General features: G+C 42.7%; 1 protein-coding gene and 1 non-coding gene across 2 annotated transcripts in view; one reads left to right on the forward strand and one right to left on the reverse strand.

Annotated features, from left to right (window-relative positions):
• Positions 1–25,254, reverse strand: part of LOC133068097 (uncharacterized) — a 125,896-nt gene that overhangs the window by 19,736 nt on the left and 80,906 nt on the right. Inside the window, exon 4 of the mRNA XM_061159152.1 lies at positions 16,909–17,202. Coding sequence (XP_061015135.1) covers positions 16,909–17,202 — 294 coding nt within the window. The remainder of the gene's footprint in view (positions 1–16,908; positions 17,203–25,254) is intronic.
• Positions 22,073–22,224, forward strand: LOC133068721 (small nucleolar RNA SNORA67). Its single transcript, XR_009695674.1, has one exon. It is a non-coding gene; the product is annotated as a small nucleolar RNA SNORA67 (small nucleolar RNA).

Here is a 25,254-nt window from a genome sequence, read left to right on the forward strand (position 1 = left end):
GACACCAAAAAGGGAGCACAGAAGTGACACAAGGGAACCAAGCAGCTGATCAGGCAGCTAAGAGAGCAGTGTTACACAACCATGACCTAACAGGGGTTGCCACCTTAGTTCCACAGACTAACTTGCCAGAAACTCCTTCATATACTGAAGGTGAGACTCTTAATGCTAAGAGTGAGGGCTTTCAAGAAGATCATATGGGGTGGTTCCAAAAGGAGGGGCTCCTTTTTCTGCCTGGGAACCTCCAGTGGAAGTTGGTTAACTCCTTACATGCCACCACTCATTTAGGAGAAAAGGCCCTCCAAAGATTACTAGAAAGGTCTTGCAGAGGAACAGGCTTCCAGACAACTATAAGACAAGTGGTCTCCTCTTGTCCCACTTGCCAATTAAACAACCCCCAAGGAGCTCAAAGACCCCAGCTGTCCCAGCCCGTTCAATGACGTGGGGCCTATCCAGGAGAGGACTGGCAGATGGACTTCACCCAGATGCCAGTTTCTCAAGGGTATAAATACCTATTAGTCATGATAGATACATTCATAGGATGGATTGAAGGCTTTCCCACGTGAACTGAGAAGGCTGAGGAGGTGGTAAAAAAAAAACCTGCTCCATGAAATCATTCCAAGGTTTGGTCTGCCCAGGTCATTACAAAGTGACAATGAGACGTCATTTACTTCTAAGATCACCCAAGGAGTCTCTAAAGCATTGGGCATTACTTATTATCTCCATTGTGCCTGGAGGCCTCAGTCTTCAGGAAAAGTAGAAAGAGCCAACCAATTCTTAAAATCATAAAAAAGATAACCCAAGAGACCTCCCTGGGATGGAAGGAGGCTTTACCAATAGCTCTCCTCCATACCTGTATTGCCCCTAAGGAACAGGTTGGTTTTAGTCCTTATGAGATGCTATATGGGAGACCTTTTGTTTATGTCAATGACCTCTTCCTAGATCCAGAGGTTCAGACCCTCCAGCCTTATACCATGGCCATTGGGCAATTCCAACAGGATATATGCTTGTGGGGTATGAACCAGTACTCAAAAGACTCTAAGGACTCGCCACTATATGCTCCAGGGACTCAAGTCCTAATTAAAGTCTGGAAAGATGGGTCCCCAAAGGCTCAACTCCAGCCCACATGGAAGGGCCCCTACCCTGTAATACTTTCTACTCCCACAGCGGTCAAGGTGCCAGGACATGACTCCTGGATTCACTACTCACACTTCAAGCCATGGAAGAAAACAGAAGAGGACACTCAATACACCTGTGAGCCCCTGGGAGATCTCAGATACCTACTCAGAACTACAAATGAGTGCCCTTCTAATAAACAACCCCAAAATCTGGTCTCTGGGGATAAAATTTCTCAAGACAGCTCTAAAGAGCCAACATAGCTTGGCAGAGATTGTACTCCAAAACAGATAAGAGGTAGATCTTCTGATCCCTGAACAAGGAGGGACTTGAGCCATCCTGGCGATGTAAATTTAAAATTGGCTAATGCCCCGCTAGTCCTTGTTATGCCATACTGACGCTGCTAGTGATTGGTCCATGTACTGTCAGTTGTCTGACCTGTCTTGTCTCTGCCCAGGTCAAGCTACGGCATGCAGCGCCAGTTCAACAAAGATATAAAACTACAGCCAACCACGGAAAACATCAGTCACCCTTAGATGGACACCGCTATAAGGACTCTGAGGCCTGAGACTAGCAAGAGGGGGAGGCCCAATGCCCCTCGCCATCCCAGTTCAGCAGAAAGTAGCCAGAGAGACCTCGATGCCCCTATTCCCAAAGAATTGGGCCTCCCATCTCTTGAGGGGGGAATGTTAGGTAGTTAGAATAGGGAAAAGGAGTCCAAAATGGCGGTGGCTAAAAGACATGGAAGGGAAAGCCCGAGAAAATAGAACAAAGGAAGGTCCAAGGACCAGAGTGAGAACCTCAGGTAAAACAAACAACGCTCCTGCCTAAGCCCAATTTGCATAGGACAGGCCCAGGGGGAACAAAAAAATGTATAAAAAGAAGAGCCAAAGCCTCTTCTCTCTCTCTCTCTCCCGTGACACTCACTCTCTCTCTCTGTCTCTGTTTCTCTCTCTCTCTCTCCCCCCCTCCCCCCTCCCCCCCTCTCTCCCTCTCTCCCACACGATGGGGCGCTCTTCTCTTCCCGGATCGAAATGCCCTCACACCTCGAAGATGGATTTTCCTGCTATCATCTAAATAAATAGAGCTGTAACACTGAGCTGTAACAGTGATTTATTTAAGAGCTATAACACGGTCTGTCCTGCGAGAGCTGTGACCCGCCGAGGGGCTTTAATGTCCGTCACTCCAAATCTTTGTTGTGACGAGACAAAGAACCGAGGAGCATACACTCGCGTGACAGTTTGATCCCTGATCTGGGAAGAATCGACATGCCACAGAACAACTAAGCCTGTGTGCCACAGCTACTGAGTCTGCATGCTGCAACTACTGAAGACTACATGTCTAGAGCCTATGCTCTGCAACAGGAGAAGCCATCTCAGTGAGAAGCCCTCACACTACAATAAAGAATAGTCCAATAGAGAAAGCCTGCACAAAGCAACTAAGACCCAATGCAGCCAATAAAATAAAATTAATTATTTTTTTAAAAGAAATGCAAGTGTCCTGATCACCAACCCAGGCTCCCATATCATCCATAAGTTACTGCAGATCTAGTTGGCCCAAGATTTCTGGCCTTTTTCTTATCCTGATTTCTGATACAAAATTGTGATAATTGTGATAAAGAAAACATAATTTATCATGTTACATCCAGTTAACAAAAGTGAAACCACTTTTAAACTATTTGTGGGTATTTCTTTCATTCATTCATTCAGTGGTTCAACAAACGTATGCCAGGCTCTAAAGAGACATCAGAGAGTGGACAGACCTCTGCCACTAGTGGAGGAATCTGGACAAATAAATTGACCATGATACTATAACAAGATAACCTGGTGATAAAGGAAGTTCAAAAGGGGCACAGTAAATTCTTATTCAAACCAGTGGGTCAAGGGAGAAGAGGAATCAACTGGGGAAAGACCTGGTGGTCCAATGGTTAAGACTCTGTGCTTCCAATACAGGGGGCACGGGTTTGATTTCTGCTCAGTCTGGAACTAAGATCCTACTTGCCGCAACTGAGACCTGACACAACCTAATAAATAAATATTTGGGGGGAAAAAAGTAGGGAAATCATGATACCAACTCATTTTTCAACAAAATCTAATTATCTTAAATAATAGAAATTGTGGAGTAAATTTTGTGTATAACTTTAATAAGAGGGTTGGTATTTTTTATTTAAAAATCAACTTTCCTTTCCTTATCCACATCATTGAAGGGCTTTTTTTGGGGGGGAAGGGGGGCCATGGGGGTGTTTGCTTGTTTCTTTTTGGATTTTTCTGGCCAGGTCATGGGGCTTGTGGGATCTTAGTTGATACTTTAGATTGAGTTGACAATGATTCTTTATCCTCTAAACTTCCTTCTAAAGCAGACTAAGATTAGGGTTAGAAAAGGTTTTATTATTCCTACAAGCAACTTTTTGAGAGTTAAAACAATGTAAACTTCTCTGGAGCATTTTCCCTCCTATCAGCAGATAATAATATGCCACTGAAAACCAGCACTGACTTTTCTTGAGGGAAACCTCACCTCAAGGCCCATCTCACCTGCTTTGATAACTGCTTCCAAGAAAAAGAAAATCCTGTCAACATAGTGGGATCACAGACACAAGGAAAGAAACATTAACCACCTTATTGATTTCTGAGATTTGAAGGCTATCAAATTTTTTCTCTGTTGACAGCTTGCTGCTGCTGCTGCTAAGTCGCTTCAGTCGTGTCCGACTCTGTGCAACCCCATAGACGGTAGCCCACCAGGCTCTGCCGTCCCTGGGATTCTCCAGGCAAGAATACTGGAGTGAGTTGCCATTTCTTTCTCCAACTTAGGAAGACCCAAAATAGCAAAAATCCTTTCATCTGGCATGCCAACTCGGATTGCTGCATGGCAGCCACCTGAAGCATTCTCCTAGGAAGGCTGAGGATTTGGTGAGACAACTCAGGTGCTCTGGTAATGACCACTGTGATCATGGAGGCCACCTCTGACACAAGATAAGAATTTGCCCTCCAGGAGGTAAGTCCTATTACAACCTACCCTGAGGCAAGTACATCCAGCAGAATTAACTAGAATCATTTGGCAAGGATGGATGACCAACAGTCAGGGCAGAATAGGAATAATTCTGGTGGCAAGGAATCTGTTCCTGAAGCTCTTTGCTAAGTCTGGGTAGCTGATTTTATGTCTTTAAGTAGATGGGGTTACTGAATCCCAGCTGGGGAGAATCTTATCCTGCTGTTTTATAGCTAAAACATGGAAAAACATCACAGAAGTTGTGATTCAACGGATTGGAGCTGTAGACTTAAGGTTTGTGTACTTTACTACATATATAACTCACTTTTTAAAACTTAATTAAAAATAATCCTATCAGCTGTGGATGATCAGCCAGTGTTGGAGTCAACACTCTTACTGAGGGTCTTGTGGGGGTGCAGTTTACTCCTCTGTCTCCACTGTCCTGTCCAGTGCCTGGTACTAGCAAGCAACCAATACATAGGAGTTAAATAAACAAATAGATGCTCCACAGGAGGAATTCTTTTTATGGTTAAAGTAACCAATAACACTTGCTTTTGCACTTTTACAGACCCAAATTCTCTTTGCTGGACAACAAGGTACAAAGTCTTAAGGATCTCGAAGTAGTCCAAAAGCCTTGAGCATGTTCAATGTTTCATTTCTGAGAAAAACTTACCTTCCCCATAGCCATCTAAATCAGTCAGTGCACACCTGTTTGTCTGTTTGGGCCTCCCAGCGTCCATTTCCTCAGCTTTGGTCTCAATTCCCAGTTTCCTCCCCGAGAGCCCACCCACTCTGGGTCCCCAGCCGCCCGGAGGAAGTTCACTCCACTGCCCAGCATTACAGTGAATGTGTGTCCCACCTCAAGGCAATTAGTCTGGCACATTCTCCAGGCCACAGTGATTTCCTCAGTGGAGGAAATTATTTGCTAGGCTCATGGGAAAGAGAAGCTTTCTCTTATCCTCCCCAAGCCTGAGTCAGAAAGATGGTAAGTTGAAGACTCCAGGGACAGTTACACAGAGCCTTAGGAGGGGCCGGCACAGAGCAGAACCAGAGGGGCATCCTGCACGCATCACCTGAGTCCTGACTCAGGTCTCACCTGAAGCAGCTTTACCTGTGGCCTTCTCAGTGACAAAAGCCAATGAACTCTTTTGCTTTGTTTCTTTATTTTAAGCTAGCTTGTTTGGGACCTGCAGTTATTCGCAATAAGAAGATTCCTAACCTGTGTATCTTCCACCAAGCAAATATGAGTGAGGACACTGGTCTGACTTCTCCATCTTCATCAAAATATTGATAGGTGCATCTAAGGCAGACAGAGATGCTTTACTCCAGAGACTGAATGATCAGCATCCTGACCCTCCTGGGAGAGTTCAGTTGTGACATTATCTAGAGGTCCCCTTAGTTATCTGATATGTGAAAAGCAACCATTCTCAGGAGGTCTGAGGTGAACTATATCAAAGATGTCACAAATGTAGAGTAACATGGTTGAAAACCGTGATCTAAAAGGACACATCCTGTTATCCTGGGGTCTCTTCCCTCTCTACCTCTCCTCTTCTCTTCCTCCTCTAGACCCTTGGTCTTCTCCCACTTGGTCTGTCCCACACTCCTGGGGGGAGAGTGTGGTGGGATCTTACTAGGCTTCACTGGAGTAGCCTTTTCCACCTAGAATGGAGCGACCTTGGAAAATCAGCTCTTCTGTTGTTTACACGGACTGTCTCATGGCATAACTTCAACGCATTATTATGTTCCGGAATATTCTGTGGTTTCCTCTATTTCACCAAAAGCCTCCTCCTCCTGGGGAGGAATAAGCTAAAAGAGGAAATCCTGCAGTGCCTCTTAACAACAAGCAGCTGGGCCTTTACTCTAAGAAACGAGATCAGCTCCTCCTGCTGCTGAGGGGAAGCCCTTCTCAAACACTGCTGTGCACACAGCCCGACCCACCCGCGAGCCACTGACAGGAACCCTACCTAGGTCAATTGACTCCAGGGGCACTCGAAGGTCACGGAGGGCCTCTTCCTCTTTCACCGAAACAGAGAATTAGGCTGCTCCTGGACCAGGAGAGTGCTCTGGCTCCGAGTCAAACAAAGGTCACATCTTCCAGGTGCAGGCAGCCACAGTAGCCAGGTTCTAAGTGGGAGAGGAGGGAGGTTCTTACCTACTATTTCTGCACCCACTCCCTCCGCAGGGCCCCTTATCAACCTGCTACACACCTCTTCTGCCTGCATGTAACAATCTGCTTTTCACCTTGCTCTGCTATTCCTGGGCCACACAGAAGAGACTCCGGACCATTTTGTCTGAGGCTTGAGATAACCAACATTCTATAAGTGTTCCCCATAGAAACAAAATCCATAGCATGGGTGGGTGGGTGGGTGAAGGTGTGTCTGTCTCTGTGTGTGTAAGGATGGGGGTGGGGAAGAGAAAGAGGATGGCTCGGAGCAGAGGTGGGGAGGGGATCTTAGAAATTAGTTCACATGATTATATGGTTGTTTTTCACTAAATCATAGTCAACTCTTTGCAACCACAGGGACTGTAGCCTTCCAAACTCCTCTGTCCATGGGATTTCCCAGGTAAGAATACCAAAGTGGGTTGCCATTTCCTTCTCCAAGGAATCTTCCTGACCCAGGGATTGAACCCTCATCTCCTGAATTGACAGGCAGATTCTTTACCGCTGAGCCACCAGGGGGGTCCTCACATGATTATAGGGACTGGCAAATTCAAATAGGGGGCGAGCTGGCAATTCCAGCAAGAAGTTGATGGAACTGTAAGTAAGATGGAAGTCCTCTTCAAGGGACCTGAGTCTTTTCTCTTAAGGCTTTCAGTTGATTGGATGACACCCACCACATTATGAGGAGTCATCTACTTTACTCAAAATCTACCAATTTAAATATTAATCAGAGCTTTCAAAAATGCCTTCATAGGGACTTCCCTAATGGTCTAGTGGCTAAGACTCCATGTTTCCAATGCACAGAGCCCAGGTTCGATCCCTGGTTAGGGAACTAGATCCCACATGCTGCAGCTAAGACTTCTCATGCTGCAAATAAAAGATTCCAAATGGCAGAAGACCCACCTGGCACAGCCAAATAAATATGTTTTAAATGCCTTCATAGTAGCATCTAGACTGATATACATGACCAAGCAACTAAGCACCAGAGCCCAGTCCAGCTGACACAAAATGAACCATCACAACCTGGGTCGGGGAGGCTGGTGGCCACAGAACCTCTAAGTGAGAGAAAGGAGTGCATCCGCACGGGTGCACCCCTCCCCAGTGGAAACCCTGAAATCCTTCAAAAAGCAATTTGGAAAAAGGAGGGGGAAGGGCAAAGAGTGGGAGCTCCACAGCAGTAATTGTCTAGAAGGGCCAAGCCTCACAGTCAATATTATTCTGAGCACAACACCCACTTTCTTAAGCCACTGGATAAATTCTTCATCCTCTTTAGGTTTAGGCAATTCAATTTAGTATCATATAAATTGCTCACGAGAGACAAAAAATTACTTCAAAGAAATCTAAAGCTTCACACATACATCACTTCAATTCATAATATTATAGTAATATTAGTATTGCAATTTTGCAACTGTTTTAATTGCAGAACAAAGCAAATAAACAAAACATATTGATGCTATTAGAAACCAAGATTTTTAGCATAAAAGAGATGCACATATAAAATAAAAACAGAGTTAATGGGGAAAAAATCCTGCAATGTTAAATTGGAATTGTCAATTCAAATGCATGATTATTTTCTTTAGTGAGTTTTCTACCTTTGCCCACTAAAGGGAACTAAAAGCAATGACTTCCCGGTATCAATGAGCACCACCAGCATGCAGACCTTGGTTTTTAAACACTATTCCTTATTCAAAAGCATGAGGGCTCCTCAGAGAGATGGCAGATTCCAGGGCTAGGTCAGAGCACATACAAAATGAGCCCAGGACATCTCCTGCCAGAAAGTAAAAAGTACACCAAGATCAATGGGGTTATAACCAAGAAAACACTGTTCGGCAGTATTGAATAAAGTTGAGTATACTCTATGAACAAGCAATTCCACTGTTAGGTATATGTTCCCCACCTCCAAAAACAAAAAAAAGCAAACAAAACTCAACAATATGTTCACCCAAAGACAAGTATCAGAATGTCCATAGCAGCACTGTTTTAATAGAACCCGGAATCAGCCTAAATGCCCACCAACTTTAGAATGGATAAATTACAGGAGGGATGAAAAAGAACTACAACTACATACATCATAGATGAATCTCATGAACATGATGATGAACACAGAAGCCAGACACATAAAAACACTATATGCTCTATGATCCTATTTATACAAAGTTCCCAAACAGGCAAACTGATCAAGTTTAAAAGTAAGACTCTTAGTGGTTACTCTTGTGGGGAAAGATAGGAAGAGGGTGTGATGAGGTTCCTGGGGTAATTGCATTGTTCTGTTTCTTGATCTGAGAACTGGTTACACAGGTGTTTGCTCTGGGAAACTTTTGAACTATAGACTCAATCTTTTGTACATTTCTCTATGTAATTCAATTAAACTTTTTTACTTTTAAAAAAAGCCAGCTTGGCTTTCTGACCCTGCAGCATTGCGTTGGTTGCGGCAGCAAGCCCTGACTCGAGTCAGCAATAAACTTCACTTTTTTGCGAGTTGCATTGTCTTGGAAGCCTTCTCTCTTCCCGCTCGGGGATTCGGACATTGGGCATAACATTTGGGGGCTCGTCCGGGATCCCTTGACCAGGGAAAGAGAACACTTCCAGGACAGAGGGGAAGGATAAATAATAGCACCGGTGCTCAGGCAGGACAGGAAAGCCCAGTGTAAATCCGAGGCCCTGCTGAGAAGCAGGAAGGTATCTGGCACAGGAGAAAGCTTTCTATAAAGGGGGAACGGATTGGACGTTCCAGCCGGCGCAAGACCGAGGCCAGCGAGCGCGCTGGAAGGCAGCCAGCTCTGAGGGAAGGAGAGTTCCTCTCCTGATCCCGAGTCTAGTGAGCAGTGGATGCCATTCGGTAAGGTAAACCTTGTACGGGGGGGCAAGAAAATTCAGGGGTCCCGAAAACCCAGCGCTGTGTTGTTGGCCAACGTTTGTCTGTCCGTGTGTTTGTCTTCAGCTCTCCGTGTTTGTGTGTGTGCTGGCATTGTCTCTGGTCTCCCTTTTCTGGAAGCCCAGGGAAAAGTCCTGTAATGCCTGGGTGTCTGCAGATGGCAGGAGACGTCTGTAAGTCCAACCCTTTTGCCCCCCTTTCCCGCCTCCTTGTCCTCCTTCTTTCAACCTGGCTTCCTTTCCTCCTTTTGAAATCTTTGAAGACATCTGAAGTTTTGTGTCTCTATAGAAGGTTTTCTGAGAGACTGTATTCTTGTATTTAAGGGAGTGTCTGATGAGGACTGCCAGGTTTATATGTGTGTGTTTTAACTGTTCTGTGTTGTGATTTGTGACGGCCATTTTGCTTTGTCTGGCCACCATTTAGACCTGCCGCCATTTTGTTAGAACTTGATTTTCTTTTCCTGTGCCGTGAGACCACGGCTCTCAGGAACACTTATCTAGACCATCTCTAACTCCTGAGACTGAGAGAAAAAGGAAAAAAGCCTTTAAAAATGTTATTTATTTCAACTTTTTTATAAACTAGTAAATTTTATATTATAATATCTAATTCATGACCAAACTTAGAAAATGAAGCTAGATCTTGCACTGTGTCTGTCTAAATATGTTTTGGTATGTCTTTGTCTCTGGAAAATATTTTTTAGGTTAATTTGTAAATGAGCTCTATTTAATTGGCTTAAAAAAAGGGGTAAGCACTTACAAATCAAATAATTCTAAATTAAACAATAAATTCCAGGTTTAGGTGAACTGGGAAATATTCAGAATTAAATACCTGATATTAATGTTTGTTTGTTGACCTATCTAATATAGACATGTCTTAGAGTAACTAACATCAAGCAAAATATTTTCATTGTACCTAGGTTTAATATAAGTTAAATATTATACCTGTTACAGGTTTGTCAACAGGAAATTACCTCGAGTAAAGAAAACTTCTAAAAAATGTAGATGAGGTATGAGTTTGTATATAAACTCTATTAAAGATAATTGTTCTTTAAAAATATCTGTTTAAAATAGTCTCTCCAGATTGGTGTAACTTGAATTTCTAAGGGTTGTGCTAAACTAAGTATTGGAAGTCTATTAAATAATTAGGTCATTTCCAAATGAAATAAGATTTTGAAACATTTACTACTAAACACTGATTTCCTTTTACAGAAAAACTAAAGAGATTTGGGACTATAAATGAATAATGTTTGATGCCATCCTAAAATGTTTTTAAAAAGGCAAGGGTTTTAGAAATTATCACTGGTATTTATGCTCACCAATCTATAAAATGCTAACATAAAAGTTAGCTCTTGGTTGCTAAAGGAAAGCAAGAAGTGTGCTTTCAGTAAAAAAAAAAAAAGTGTAAAAAAAATACTAAAAAGAGTTATGCATGATCAAGATTTTCTAAAATTAGATTACAATTAGTTAGATAAGTGGATTTTGTTAAAAATGACACGGTCATAAGAAAACTGGTTAGAGCCAATTAGGTCCAAGATGGCAGAACTGACTTTCACTAGACCTTGAGCCTTGGTATTTGTGCCCATATTAACAAGCTAAATGATACACCCATCAACATTGACTAAATCTGACCAAATGTTCTAAAGCTTTTAATTGATCTTTTTTGATAAAACTTCCTAAATCGAATTCTTTTAAAGTTCCCTAACTTTGGGGTGTTTCAGAGGGCCCCTGAAACATCCCAAAGAGAGATATTAAACTATTTGGTTGGTTAAATTACATAAAAAAGATTATCAAATGAGTAATAAATCTGCTCATGTTATAATGTATAAAAAATTACTAATACAGATATCCTAGAAATCATATGGAGCTCTTAACATTTTGATATGTCTTGGTGTTCTAATGAAAAACATGATGACTTCACAAAAGTTAACAAAGGACTGAATGAACCAGCAAATATGCTTATAATTTTTATGGTTTCTATATGAGAAATTACAGGTTTAAATCGTGTGTTTTCTGGGAGTAGGGAAAACCTTCCTCTCAAACTAATTATAAAAATAATTTGGTAAAATTACACGTTATAAACAAAACTATTATATTTTCTCTCTATCTGACTCCTCCAGAAATTTAAAACTCTTAAGTTTCCAGTAAGCTTATCAAATGAGCTAAAAAGGTTATCTCACTAACAGGTACAAAAATCTCCAAGAATTTTTGAGACTTTAAAAAAAAAGAGTTCACCTAGATTTGTTAGGCAAAACCTGTGATAAGCCTTTGGTGTGAGTTTCCCAGCCCTGTTTTATATTAAAAGTTCAGTCTGAGATCCAATAAGTGTCTCAGCAAAATAAAAAGTCTATGATCAATTATGGTTATATAAATCATCAGACCAAAATTAGTGAAAACAGACCTATTTTGCAAGCAAACTAGCCTTAATTTGGTTGTATTTGATAAAAATGAGGGTAACTTTAGGGAGAAAAAGATATTTCAAAAAAATGTTAAATCCCAGTTTGTTAATGGAGGTCTGCATGTAGTAAGACTCATTTCTCAGATAGTTCATTGCTGTTATGTGATATTAATGTGAAAGTTTGTTTCTGAAGCTTATCTCAGTAATCTATCTTTGGATGAATATCAGATGCCTCATGACCTGCAACCAGGACTGGAAAAAGACATAATTTAAGAGACTGTCTCCAACCTGGATGGAAGGACTTTTTATCAGGTACTCTTAACTAGCTCATGCACAATGAAACTGAAGAGAAATTAACTCTTAGATTAATTCCCACTTTCAAAGGCCCCTACACTGGATTGGTATAGAGAAGACAGCTGACCTGATCTCACCTTAAAACGATGCTCAAACAGGAGAAACTACACTACACCAGGATTAGAAGACAGCAACATCAGAGGTAGACAGCTTGCCCAAGATGCTGGATCTGCTTCATATGATCATTTATAATGTTTTCTTGACTTCTTAGACCTTTGCATATAAATCACATGCTTTTTTATCATAGGCCTGATTCTATGCCAGTTTTAGAAATCAATCCAATTGTTGGGTTTGTGGCCAATTACCTGTATCTAGTTCTGGGTTACCTTGGTAAATTTCTCTACTATAAGACTCTAACTGGTTGGCCCTGAGGAAATTTACTTAAAAAAAAAAAATTATAGTCATATTCAGGTCACTGTGATACTACCAGACGAGATCCCCTCACTGGACCAATTAATAATGCCTACTCTGACTCTGGCCATAAATTTGAGCCTTTTTCTATTCCTCAAGCTCAATCAGAGCAACAAAAAAAGTTTCAACAAAAGAAAAAGAAATCTCCCACAATTATAAGATAGATTTATATAGATAACACCAGGCTATGGTAATTTAGGTTTAAAGTCTCCTCTGTGTTGAAAACAATTATATCATGCTAAGGATAATCAGTCTAGTAACACTAGAAAACTGGGCTATGTGCCTTATAGATGGTGGTGCCAATGTATAATTTCCCTGAAAGATAAAGATTCGTACAGAGTAGACTAAGTCAGACGACCTGGGATATACTGGGCTACATCTAATGGAAGCTCTTAAGTCTTACTTGTGAGTTTACTAGTACTGCTGGCTATGTTCTTTGTATTTCACCTGTTTTACAAAATTGCTATTTCTTACAGTGCCAAATGTGTGACTGAGGCCTCTGATAAAATAATATATAGTTCCCTATGAGATCGATGATGATGGCAGTGTAACTCTAGATATGAGAAAAAGCAACAAGAGGGAATATTTTCCTGGACCAAGAGGCTAGTAAGACAGGCGGTCCAGAAAATTTTGGATACTGTTTTATGTGCTAGTCCAGTAACAGCACATTGAGTGGCCTGTCAACAAAATCTTTGCCAAACCTGAGAATGGACATTCTCAGCACCGTGGGATAAAATGGTCATGAATGCCCCCCTCAAAATCATGGTCAAGTTTATGAGCAAAAAGGGGCTCTGCCAACTGAAGATTGACACTTGCCATCTACATCTACAGAGATTATATCATGGCCACTGCAACTGCTGACTTTCAAAGACCCTGAAAGGAGTTCAGGGTGAAGATCAGGAATGAGGCGCTCCGGGCTCTGGGAAAAACTGGCAGAACAGGCCTTCAGATAGTTAGATATTTTCAGGATATTTTATGAGTCCCAATTCTTGCATCTTCTCATACCTAGAGAAACACTGACATCATTAATGGTGCCATCTGCTTTGGCTATTAAAAAAAAATTTTACAATTAAAAGTCAAAATAGAGTACTCAGCTATGGTTCAGACATCCTGGGAAATAACCAGGTGTTACTATGGGTGTAATTTCAGATTAGACATTGTATTGCTAAACACTTGAGTTTTCTGAGTCATGTCAGGCTTAGATGCCACCATTCTCAAAACAATGTCTGCTAAAAGCTAGTAACTTATACCTTACTTTTTATAAAACTAGGTAACTGGCCACCTGGCTAAAAGTCTCCCCGAAGTGCCAGTTCCAGACTGGGTTTCAGGCCTGTTCTTCTAAAAAGAAAGAGATTTATTTTGTCTCTTAAAATTCCAGTTATCCCTCCTCCAGCTACTACTAACTGGGTATGTTACAACAAAATGGCAAACCAAGGGATTGAGATTTTAATCATACAAGGCTCAGATCTAGGACTTGGAACTCAGGGAAGGTCAAAGAGGCTGAATAAAGCCTATATTTTACAGTACAGCAGATCTGTACTCCAGAGTCACCACTCCACAGAGTCCTGCTCAGTTTTAATTTAGAGAACAGGGCAACTATGACTGTGATAACTTTCTGTCAAAATGGGGCATAGGACTGCCTCAGCTTGGAGAAGAGACACTGAATTGGAAGTATTCCTGAGTTCCAAGGGGTGGATTCAAACAATTGCTAATCAGAGAAGGGAAGAAATACAAAAACAGAGGGGAAACAATCAAATGGTGGTACAGCCTTGAGACGGGTCCTGGTTCCTACTCAAAGAAATATGCATAACAATGTCTTTTGAGTTCTTCTACAGAACTGGAGCCCCCACCCAGGTGGAAGATGGTAACTTCAGACTAAACACAAGATTCCTAGAATACAGCTCTGTTGCTTGACCACCAGCCAATCACCCCAAATGTTGCCTCCTGTTTCTGGGGACCAGTGATGACCATCCTGTTAGGTCTCCTGTTTGGCCCCTGTCTATTTTATCTCTGAGAGGCGCCAACAGTTTCAAACTAAGTTGCTGTTATTACAAGAGTAAAAGATGGTTTCAGATATAAAACACCCCAACTTAGGTCAGGTATAGAGAGACTTCTGCTCTGCTAGGCAAAAAGCATCTTGAGTATGAAGTCTCTCAAGGGGGAGTTGTTAGAGAAAACACACTGCCTGTCCGTCCACCTAATGTTACTCAGATCTCAATATTCGACTGTCCCTGCAGATGATATAGAAGACCCATGATTGGGCCTTCCATAGAAACAATGACGGGGGGAATGTGAGGCTGCCAGGGCTAACACCATGACAGGCGGCCCAGACCTAAGTTTAGATATCCCCCGAAATGGTAAGATTCCCTACCCCCATCAGGCCACCTGGAGCCAGCCAATCAATATGCGCCCAGTAAGCAAAAGGGAACCTATCAGGGGAAAGTTGAAAAGCCCGCGAACGCCCAAGTTTGAAAAAAGCCCGCAAAGGTTTGAGCCAATAAGATTACTTTGCAAACATGTAACCAATCTGCTTAAGCCAGCTACCAACTGCTTATGCTCACCCTATAAATCTGTGTAACAGCTTGGGCTCAGCGCTTTCTGACCCTGCACCACTGCGTTGGTTGCGGCAGTAAGCCCTGACTCGAGTCAGCAATAAACTTCCCTTTTTTAGGAGTTGCATTGTCTTGGAAGCCTTCTCTCTTCCCGCTCGGGGATTCGGACATTGGGCATAACATATAATGGTAAGAAATTCAGTATTTTGTTTCAGATATTTAAAGGTAGTCTCTTCTCTCAACAAAGATGATAATTTATGGATACAGATTTGTTTTTCCTTTTTATTGTTTAAGAATAAATTCTCAGGAAAGTGACTATTAGGCAAATAGCACAATGACGTGCAATGGCATGCATTTTTCTCGAGTTATTTTGATTAACAATGCTGTCAGCAGTATATATATATATCTGTGCCTTAACAATTTCAACAATACTGGATACTATTATATTTTTAAATATCTTCTGACTTACAAGGCATAAATTTAGAGTTTAAGGTAGTTTCAATGCTTAGTGTTAGATAAATTTCAAGGGCACAGATTGACTTGAGTATTAGAAGACCATAAAGGATCCTATGGAAAAGAATGGGGAAGGTATAGGGAAAAATTAGGCCCAGTGTGGGCCTAATTGATCACTACAGGCAAAAAAAGACAATTATAATTTACAGCAATCAGCCAGCTCACATGCTTTTTTAAGAATGAGTGTTGTAAACCAGGGTCTCTGTGAAAGCAGATACGAAGTCTGAGATCAGAGTTCCAGGGCAATTTTAGAGAGCACTCTCAGGATCCATGCTCCTAAAACTCAGGAAAAGAAAGCAGATCTGGAAGGGGCAGAAGCTGTGTCTCAGTGTAGTCCTAACAAAGGTCTCAAACAAGCCTGTGGCTGCCCTGTGCCCCACCGTGATCAGTCCTTGATGCAGGCTGTTCCAGGAAGGGAACAGAACTGTGGAGAAAGCAGATGACTGAGGGCAATTCCTGAGAGAACTGAGAGCCATTCATCAGTTCTGATGGAAGGTTGACAATGGTACAGCACAGTATCCAGTAATTTAAGGCACCTTTTACAGAGGTATAGGCAGGATTAAGGAAACTGACAAAGAATGGTTAAGCAGCTGAAGACTAGCAACAGTGGGGAATTATCACAAAAAAAGAAAAAAAAAAGAAAAAAAAATTAAAAAAAAAAAGCCAGCTTGAAGGGGCTCCCACAGGCCAAACTTAGTATAATTTGAATATCAAAAAGGATAATGATTGTAGCTGGTTAGTAAATAAAAATACATGTGTCCAGGGATGGTGAGAGTATGAACAGGACAGATCTTCTTTACAAAAGAAAGTCAAATAAATGTGGAAGTGATACCAAAACTCAAGTCCATTTGCTCGTCACACAGTGGGGCCAAACATACCAAAACTTTGGAGTTTGGAACAGAGAAAAGTATGTTGTAGGGCCCTGCAAGGAGATGGGTGGTGGCTCATGACTTAAAATTCCAAACTCCCCAAAAACTTTCAGCAAAGCCCTTTTCTAGGAAAGGTGACAGAGGGGTGTGGTTAGCTGTTGCAAACTTGGTATCAGAGCCTTTGTTCTGGAGGTCAGATCATGGTCAGGGAATGATGTTCCTGTAAATCTTTACCAAACGAATGTTATTCCCTATTCTGACAAGAAAGGCCAGGGTCCCAAAGCACAGCTTTGTCCTTCTGAGGTCCCGGTCCTGGCTGAGGAGGCAGATCTCAGCTGGCAGCTCCCTCAGGGCCAGGTCCCCAGACCCTGCACAACTGTTATCACTGAGGAAGCCAGGCGCCCAGGACGCAACCAACCCTTAGGTTCCTCAGGCTGCCCAAATGGTGGGGGCCAGGGCCCACAGACTGCGTCCTATGTGGACTGCCATTGCCATTAGGTCAGAGGTGAGGAGGGGGAAGAGGTTCACCACCACCTCAAGGCCTGGGCCAAGGCCAGTGGATGGCCCTAGCAAGGGCTCTGGAGCCTTGCAGGACACAGCCTCCAGCCTGTCCCCGGGGCCCCCACAGCACACCTGCTGCCCTGAGGCCAGGTAAGCTGGAGAGAAGGATCCACCTCTTACCTCACTGTCCACCTGAGGACCACCACTCCACTGCTGGACGACTGTTGGCTGAATCCTCTCAAGTCTCTCCCTGACAGCTGGTTGCTTGTGGGCGGGGCTCACAGCAGTGCTGACCAATGACTGAGCAGGACCACCAAATTGTCTCTGACTGTTGGTTGCTTGTGGGCGGGGCCCACTGCAGTGTCGACCAATCACTGAGCAGGGCCCCCACAGGTCCAATGGCAACCAGAGTTGGATGCGACACAGTGGCACCGCAGCAAGGGCTGCAGACTTAGGGCTGCACTCAGCCATACTCTGTTACAGAAAGAAAGACAAGATTAGATCACCATTTATACTTACCCTCCACATAATACTTGACAGAGATTAACAATCACCAGTGGCTAAAACCATTGGATTAAACTTGCTAGCAGCACCAAAGGTATCATCTCAGGGACCACTTACCTCTGGAAACAGGGGCAATAGTACATTTGCGATGAAGAGGTGATGCAGAGGTCTGGTGTGACCACCTTAATCCAGTGATTGAAAACGGCATCACAAACAATGGAATAGTGTGACATTGTGTGCCTCCTGATAGGGTGCAAATTAAACAAAAAAATAATATAAGGCAGTGGGTCTTTCTGGCTGTATTAAAGTCACCTGAGCAGATTTCAAAACTCCCAAAGCCTAGGCCACACTGCCAGACCAACTATATCAGAATCTCTGGGGTGGGCCCCATGTATCAGTATTTTTTAAAGCTTCCAAGGTACTTGCAATGTGCAAAGTATTCCAGAAAAAAAATGTATAGACTGAGTCTAACTTCTAATTTATATGATCCACAGGATAGAGCAGTGGTTCTTAGTGCTGACTACTTAACCAGAATCACCTAGAGAATTTTGAAACCAGGCTCACCTGAGCTTCAACTCCAGAGATTCTAATTTAATTGGTTTAGAGTGGAACACAGGCATAAGTATTCTCTTTTCTTGGCTTTAAATTTGATTTAAATAATTCCAGTGAGAACAGAGTGGGCCAATTAATCCCCCTTCCTTGTACTGTCAATTAATCGAGACAGGTGGTTCCGATGTGCAGCCAGGGCAAAGAATGACCAGGACAGAGGAAAAAATGAACATCATGAGGAAACAGAAATCTAGAATGTGGGACATTTATACAATCACTAGCGTAGATTCTTCAAAAGGTCAATGTCATAGGAGAAAAAAAGAGGGAGAGGAACTAGTCTACATTAAAATAAATACCAATCATTTAAAAAAGTAATTTTTTTTTAAGTTGTAGATGGGGAGGGATTTAAACATTAAGTTGATTTTATTTTTCTTCTTCATTAAGTTTATTTTAGATGGCTTTCTTAGTAGGTATAATGACATTGTGGGTCTGAAAACAAATATCTTTTTTCTTAAGTGATGTATGTTAAATATTGAGAAGTGATGTGTCATAATGTGTATGCATGTATCCATGCTCAGTTGCTTCAGTCCTGTCTGACTTTTTGTGACCCCATGGACTGTAGCCCACCAGGCGCCTCTGTCCATGGAATTTCCCAAGCAAGAATACTGCAGTGGGTTGCCATTTCCTTCTCCAGGGGATCTTCCCAGCTCAGGGATCAAACCCAGGTCTCTTACATCGCCTGCATTGCATGTGGATCCTTTACCCACTGAGCCACCTGAGAAGTCTATCATAATGTGTATATAACTTTAGACTTCATGGTACTAATGTTGGGCTGCACCCTGCAGGCCTGTAAGCCTTGTAACTGTCCAGCCAGGAGACTGAAGAAAATGCCTAGAGACAGTGACAGAGACACTAATGGTTTGTTGGATAGCTAATCTTACAAATTGGAAGCAAAAAGTCCTGGAGAAACACTCCACCATGGGCAGAAGGCAGGACACAGCAGAAATCTTCTCTACTTGAGGAATAAGAAGGCTACCATTTACAGGGGGAACTGACATAACTAACATCAGGCTAGCTCATCAGTCACCAGAGAAACCAGCGGCTGGGGCAGGGGGCAATCACATAGGTAGTTGTTACTCAATAAGCCCTAAGATCAAGAGGATTGGGAAGGAACCCACCTGCCAATGCAGGAGACATAAGAGACAGGGGTTTGATCCCTGGGTCGGGAAGATCCCCTGGAGAAGGCAATGGCAACCCACTCCAGTATTCTTGCCTGGAGAATCCTATGGACAGAGAAGCCTGGCAGGCTACAGTCCATAGGGTCACAAAGAGTCAGACACAACTGAAACGACTTATCACACACACACTTGAGTAGGGTGTAGGTGAAGCAGGGACTGGTCGAACAGGGGATGAACAAAGAGCAAGAGAACAGCCATCTTGAGTGGCCTGATCATATAGCTAATCTCTCAGTTTTCCTAAATGTTTGAAATAGTTTATATAAGAAAATGTTGAGGAAATGGGAAATCTGTTACTGTTGCCCACACTGTATGGTGTGCAGGATCTCAATTCCCCAACCAGAGATAGAACCTATACCCCCTACAGGGGAAGCATGAGTCTTACCACTGAACTGCCAGGGAAGTCCCAATTTTTTTAACTAGAGATTAAAAAAAAAAAAAAACCTACTCAGCAGTCCTTGCAACTTCCATCTGTATTAGTTCTCTCTTGAGAATTCTCCAGTAAAAACAAAACTCACAACTCAATCTTACACAACCAACCTCACACCCCACCCAACAATCAAAGCTGTATTTCTCAACCTTTGCCCACTCCATTTCTCCTATTCAGTAGGAGTTATCTGGGAAAGATCTCTTACTCGAATGAGCTTGAAAAATGCTGGGTTATACCAGGTTTCCTTGCTACCTGATGTCTCATAAATCTTAATAGATTAACTTGCATTGGCCATTGGGGTCAGGGAAGAACTCTTGCATGGTAAAACATCAATTCTTAATGTTTCCAGCCCTTTATGGACAACAGACACCTTTTGTTTCAAAAGATCTTGTAGGTGAAATGTCCTGCAAGCATTTAGGGAAACACTAGCGTGAGACAACTTCTCCCTCATTTTACAACTCCTCTATCTTTGATTAACCAAAGAGCCCCCGGACTTCCAAATGGATCCTAATGGCACATAGGCAAACAGAGGAAGATTTATCTCCCAACAACTGCAATTTCCTATTCACCAAAATACTAAATTTTTTTCAGGAACCTATTTTCTCAAATATTTATGACTGTTCTATGTGACTTCTATGCAAGCTTTGCTTCAGATGCACTCAAGGTGTCTGCTTTAAAGTATGAATTCCTCTCTCTCCTACACTGCTGGTGGGAATTTAAGTTCACACATCCACTACAGAAAACAGTATGGAGGTTCCTCAGAAAAAATGAAGATAGAGTTACCATATGATCCAGCAGTCCCACTCCTGGGCATACACTTGGACAAAATTACAATTCAAAAAGATACCTGTGGGACTTCCCTGGTGGTCCAGTGGTTAGGACTATGTGCTCTCACTGCCAAAGGCCTGGGTTTAATCCGTGTCAGGGAACTAAGCTCCTACAAGCCATGTGGGATGGCATATATATATATATATATATATATATATATACACATACATGCACCCCGATGTTCATAACAGCACTATTCACAATAGTCAAGACATGAAAACAACCTAAATGTCCATCAACAGATGAACAGATTAAGAAGATGTGGCACATGGGACTTCCCTGGTGGTCCAGTGACTGAGACTCCAAGCTCCCAATGCAGGGGCCCCAGGTTTTGTCCCTGGTCAAGAAACTAGATCCCACATGCTGCAACGAAGAGTTTTCCATACCGCTAAAGATGCCACATACTGCCAAAAACAAAGACCCTGTGTGCCACAATTAAGTCCCAGTACAACCTAATAAATAAATAAACATTTTTAAAAGAAGATGTGGTGTATATATATATATATATATATATATATATATATATATATATATATATATACACACACAATGGAATACTACACAGCCATTAAAAAAGAACAAAATAATGCATTTGCAGCAACATGGATACAACTAGATATTATCATACAAAGTGAAGTAAGTCAGAAAGATGAAGACAAATACCATATGGCATCACTTATAAGTGGAACCTAAAATGTGGCGCAAAGGAACCTCTCTACAAAACAGACTCACAGATACAGAGAACAGACTTGTGGTTGGCAAGGGAGACAGAGGCAGAGAAGGGATGGATTGGGAGTCTGGGATCAGCAGATCCAAACTATTACATTTAGAATGGATTAAAAACAAGGTCCTACTGTATAACACAGGAAACTATATCCATCTCCGCGTACAGACCATAATGGAAAAGAATATTTTAAAAAAGAGGGTATATATGTGTATAACTGAGTCACTTTGCTATACAGCAGAAAATCAGTACATTATAAATCAACTATACTATAATAAAAAAATTTTAATATGTAAATAAATGAGTTCCTAAAAGACCACCCCATGTGGCCTCTTCCATTCTGCATCCAGGATGTCACCACCCACCACAAACAGAATATCTGTTGATACCCAAACAGCAAGAAAGAAATGGATAAGGACTCTTGTCCATGGTGCCCCCACCATCCCAGTCTCCATGGTATGGTGGTATCCCAGTATTCCCCCCTCAAGGTGTGTGTTATGATCACAGTTGAGGTTCCTAAGAGTCAGAGAGCCTATGAGGCTTGTGTGTCTGTGTGTGTGTGTGTGTGTGTGTGCACGCGAGTGCACGCACTCAGTCGTCTCTAGCTCTTTGTGACCCCATAGACTGTAGCCTGCCAGGCTCCTCTGTTCATGGGATTTTCTAGGTGAGAGTACTGGAGTGGGTTGCCATGCCCTCCTCCAGGGGATCTTCCCAACCCAGGGACTGAACCTGTGTCTCTTGTGTTTCTTGCATTAACCACTGCAGCACCAGGGAAGCCCTGTGAGGCTTGCCCATAGCCAAACAGTGGAGAAGCAGCTTGGCTGGGCTCTGAGCCCCAGAGCCGCCCTCACAACAGTCACCACTGTGCTTCCTGAAACTCCAGCCTTAATCCGCTTCTCCAGCTCCTGCTTTGTCACACACAGTGTTACACATAGTGTCAAAGGGAATTTCAGTTCTTCCAGGAGAAGCAGACTCGAGTGGCAACCTGTGCTTTTACGTGGCCCAAGGAAGCTGGCAAGTGGCAAGTACAGATTCATCAGGGGAGTAATGCTTTGACTAAGCTAAGTTGGCCAGCTCTATGGTGCATCCAACCTTAAAAATCAGCTTAAGAATGAAGGGCTACCCTCCTCAGGAAAGTAGCAACTTGGAATAAAATCTGGCACGCCTCAGGTGTCTGAGGAAAGGGGGTGTTCATTTCCTTTGCCTGCCTTTGGCTGCCTACATGTATGCTTAATCCTGGATAGGCTTGTGCTTTCTCATTCGCATACTGAAACTGCCTTCTTTCTTTACATAGGCCAGAGGCATTGATGTACAGCAAGTTTCCTTAGTCATCAACTATGACCTCCCCACCAATAGAGAAAACTATATCCACAGAATCGGTCGTGGTGGACGTTTTGGCCGTAAGGGTGTGGCTATTAACATGGTGACAGAAGAAGACAAGAGGACTCTTCGAGACATCGAGACCTTCTACAACACCTCCATTGAGGAAATGCCCCTCAATGTTGCTGACCTCATCTGAGGGGGGCTGTTGTGCTACCTAGCACCAGCCAGGGATAAAACCTTGGAGGGGGCTGAGGAGCAGCAGGAGGGGGGAGGGAAGGGAGCCAAGGGATGGACATCTTGTCATTTTTTTCTTTTTTTTTTTCTTTGACTCTTTGAATAAATGTCACTTTTTGAGGCAAAAAAAAAAAAAAAAGAATGAAGGGCTAATGATAAGTGTGAAGACGAAGGAGCTTAGGGAGCCACCACCCAGAACTACTCAAAACTGCCTGGCCAGGGCTCACCCTGAAGTCTCCCAAACTTTGAGGGCACCTGAAACCCTCTTTGAACTCAGAACAGCCTGGCAATTCCCCATTCACTCCCTCCCTGCAAAACACAGAAGCACTCCCAAGAAAGGCATATGGACTCCATTCTACTATGGCCAAGTTAAGATGAAAAACTGACCTTAGATTAAAGAGATGAGAATTCACTCTTAATAGATCTCAGACTGGTATGGACTCTTCCATGGTCAAGGGTAGGAACGGCTCATATTTCCCCATTTGTTCTGGGGAAAAGGAGACCTCATAGCACTCTGCAACTCTAGAGCCTGCACCAGAGCCCCAGGCTCTTGGGCTGAAGTCACAAGTCAGTTACTGGAGGCCCACATCTGCCACCTGCGTAGAGTTGACAGTCAGTCTAGAATTTAAATTCCTACCCAGGATCTGAATCAGCTTGTGATTCAGATACATAAAGTCGTGGAGTGATGGAACAATGAAATCTGAAGTTCAACTCCAGGCCATGCAAAACTAGTTCCTCAGCTTACATCATTGCTTTGCTGATGGACATTGGCATCTGTTTTAAGAAATACTTTTAAGCAATGTAAATTCCTGCTGTTCAGGAAGCATTTCCCAACCACCTGCTCTGTACCTGCTCTGTGCTATGTGACATCCACTATCCCAGTACTTTAGAGACAGTTGTGTCCAAATATGGCAGTCTTCCCTCCTCCAGAAGCCCCCCAAATGATAGACAGATTCTTATTATAAATTAAGTTGAAAGAGGTTCTGAACCCTGAGACATCAAACAGAAGGGCTTTACAGCAAAGTCTCAGAATATAAAACTACTCTCAACCACATCCTGTCTAGTCTTTCATGGGATGGAAATGCCTAACATGTTGGTTGGGCTCTCCTGGTAACTATTTATCAAAGGAAAGAAAATTCTGGAACATGACGAATGGCCAAAGGCTCTCTCAGCCTGTTCTCCTAGACTCTTCAGGGACTCTGCCCACCCGCTGAGAACACAAAGGCAGATAAGATAATACCAGTCTGCAAAGAACTCATAATCTACAGATGAGTGACACCCTGGTTTTAATTAAGCAGACCGTGATCATGGCCACAGCAGGGACACTTCACAGTGGTGTGCGTTTGCACACATTCCATCTCTACAGTGGGCAAAGCTACGCAAAGCAGTTCCTGGGCTTTTTACCACTGGAAATGTTGGGCAAGTGAAGGGAAGTGTGTACTGGGCAGAGAAAATCACGTCATCAAATGTACCAGCAGGTGAAAATGACCAGTGCGTGTGGGTGGGGGTACATGAGTACCAGCTGCTTGATAAGGAAATTATGTAGGAGATTCCAAGCCATCACAGCTCCTGGACTGAGGGGAGCACTCCTGGAAACTAGGTCACTGAGTCCTAAAAGTAGCACAATGCAGTTGCTACATCCTAACAGCAAATGCAGATCCAACCAGTCCATCCTAAAGGAGATCAGTCCTGGGTGTTCATTGGAAGGACTGATGCTGAAGCTGAAACTCCAATACTTGGGCCACCTCATGCGAAGAGTTGATTCATTGGAAAAGACCCTGATGCTGGGAGGGATTGGGGGCAGGAGGAGAAGGGGACGACAGAGGATGAGATGGTTGGATGGCATCACCGGCTCAATGGGCATGAGTTTAAGTAAACTCCGGGAGTTGGTGATGGACAGGGAGGCCTGGCGTGCTGTGATTCATGGGGTCACAAAGAGTCAGACACAACTGAGTGACTGAACTGAACTGAACTGAACAGCAGATGAGTTTATTCGATGTTTTAAATTAAACTAACTTTACCAACGTTGTCCACAAAATAAAAATGGCTGAAATCATTTATGCCCAACACTGTTGGACACCATCTCTTGAAAAACTCCCAAGAACTCCGTAAAAGAGGTACCACTGTTATGGCAATTTTACAGATCAAAAAACTGAGGCTCAGAGAAGTTCAGTAACTTAATTGAAAAATCACACAACTAGGAAGTGGAGGAGCTTGGATGTAAATTCCTTCAGTCCAGCTCCAAAGTCTATGCCTAATCATTTATGTTAAATACCGTAAGATACAACAAATAACAGTTCTGTTGTGTTCTGATCACTAGAAACAAAAAAAGAGGCTTTTATTTGGGTTTCAGAGTTACCACATTCTCACCAAGCTTTTATATTCCCCACAGTACACAACATATTACTGGACATTAGTGCTTATCATTCATCTTGATTTGTAAGAAACAGGTAAGGTAACATTATACTGAAGTCCCGCTAATAAAAGAAAAATGAGAGAGAGAGAGGGCAAGAGATTTGATCAATGGCTTGGTATGTCTGTCAGTCTGTACATCTGTGTCTCTTTCTTTCTTCTTCTCTTCTCTCCTCTCTCTGTCTCATTCTTTCTCTTTTTTTCTTTCTCTGTCTCATTCTTTGTGTATCTTAATATGTCTCTCTTTCTACCTAGCTCTCTTTTCATCTTTCAGTCTATCACTATCT

The sequence above is a fragment of the Dama dama genome, chromosome 13 (assembly GCF_033118175.1).
Source record: "Dama dama isolate Ldn47 chromosome 13, ASM3311817v1, whole genome shotgun sequence".
In the NCBI taxonomy this organism is placed as follows: domain Eukaryota; kingdom Metazoa; phylum Chordata; class Mammalia; order Artiodactyla; family Cervidae; genus Dama; species Dama dama.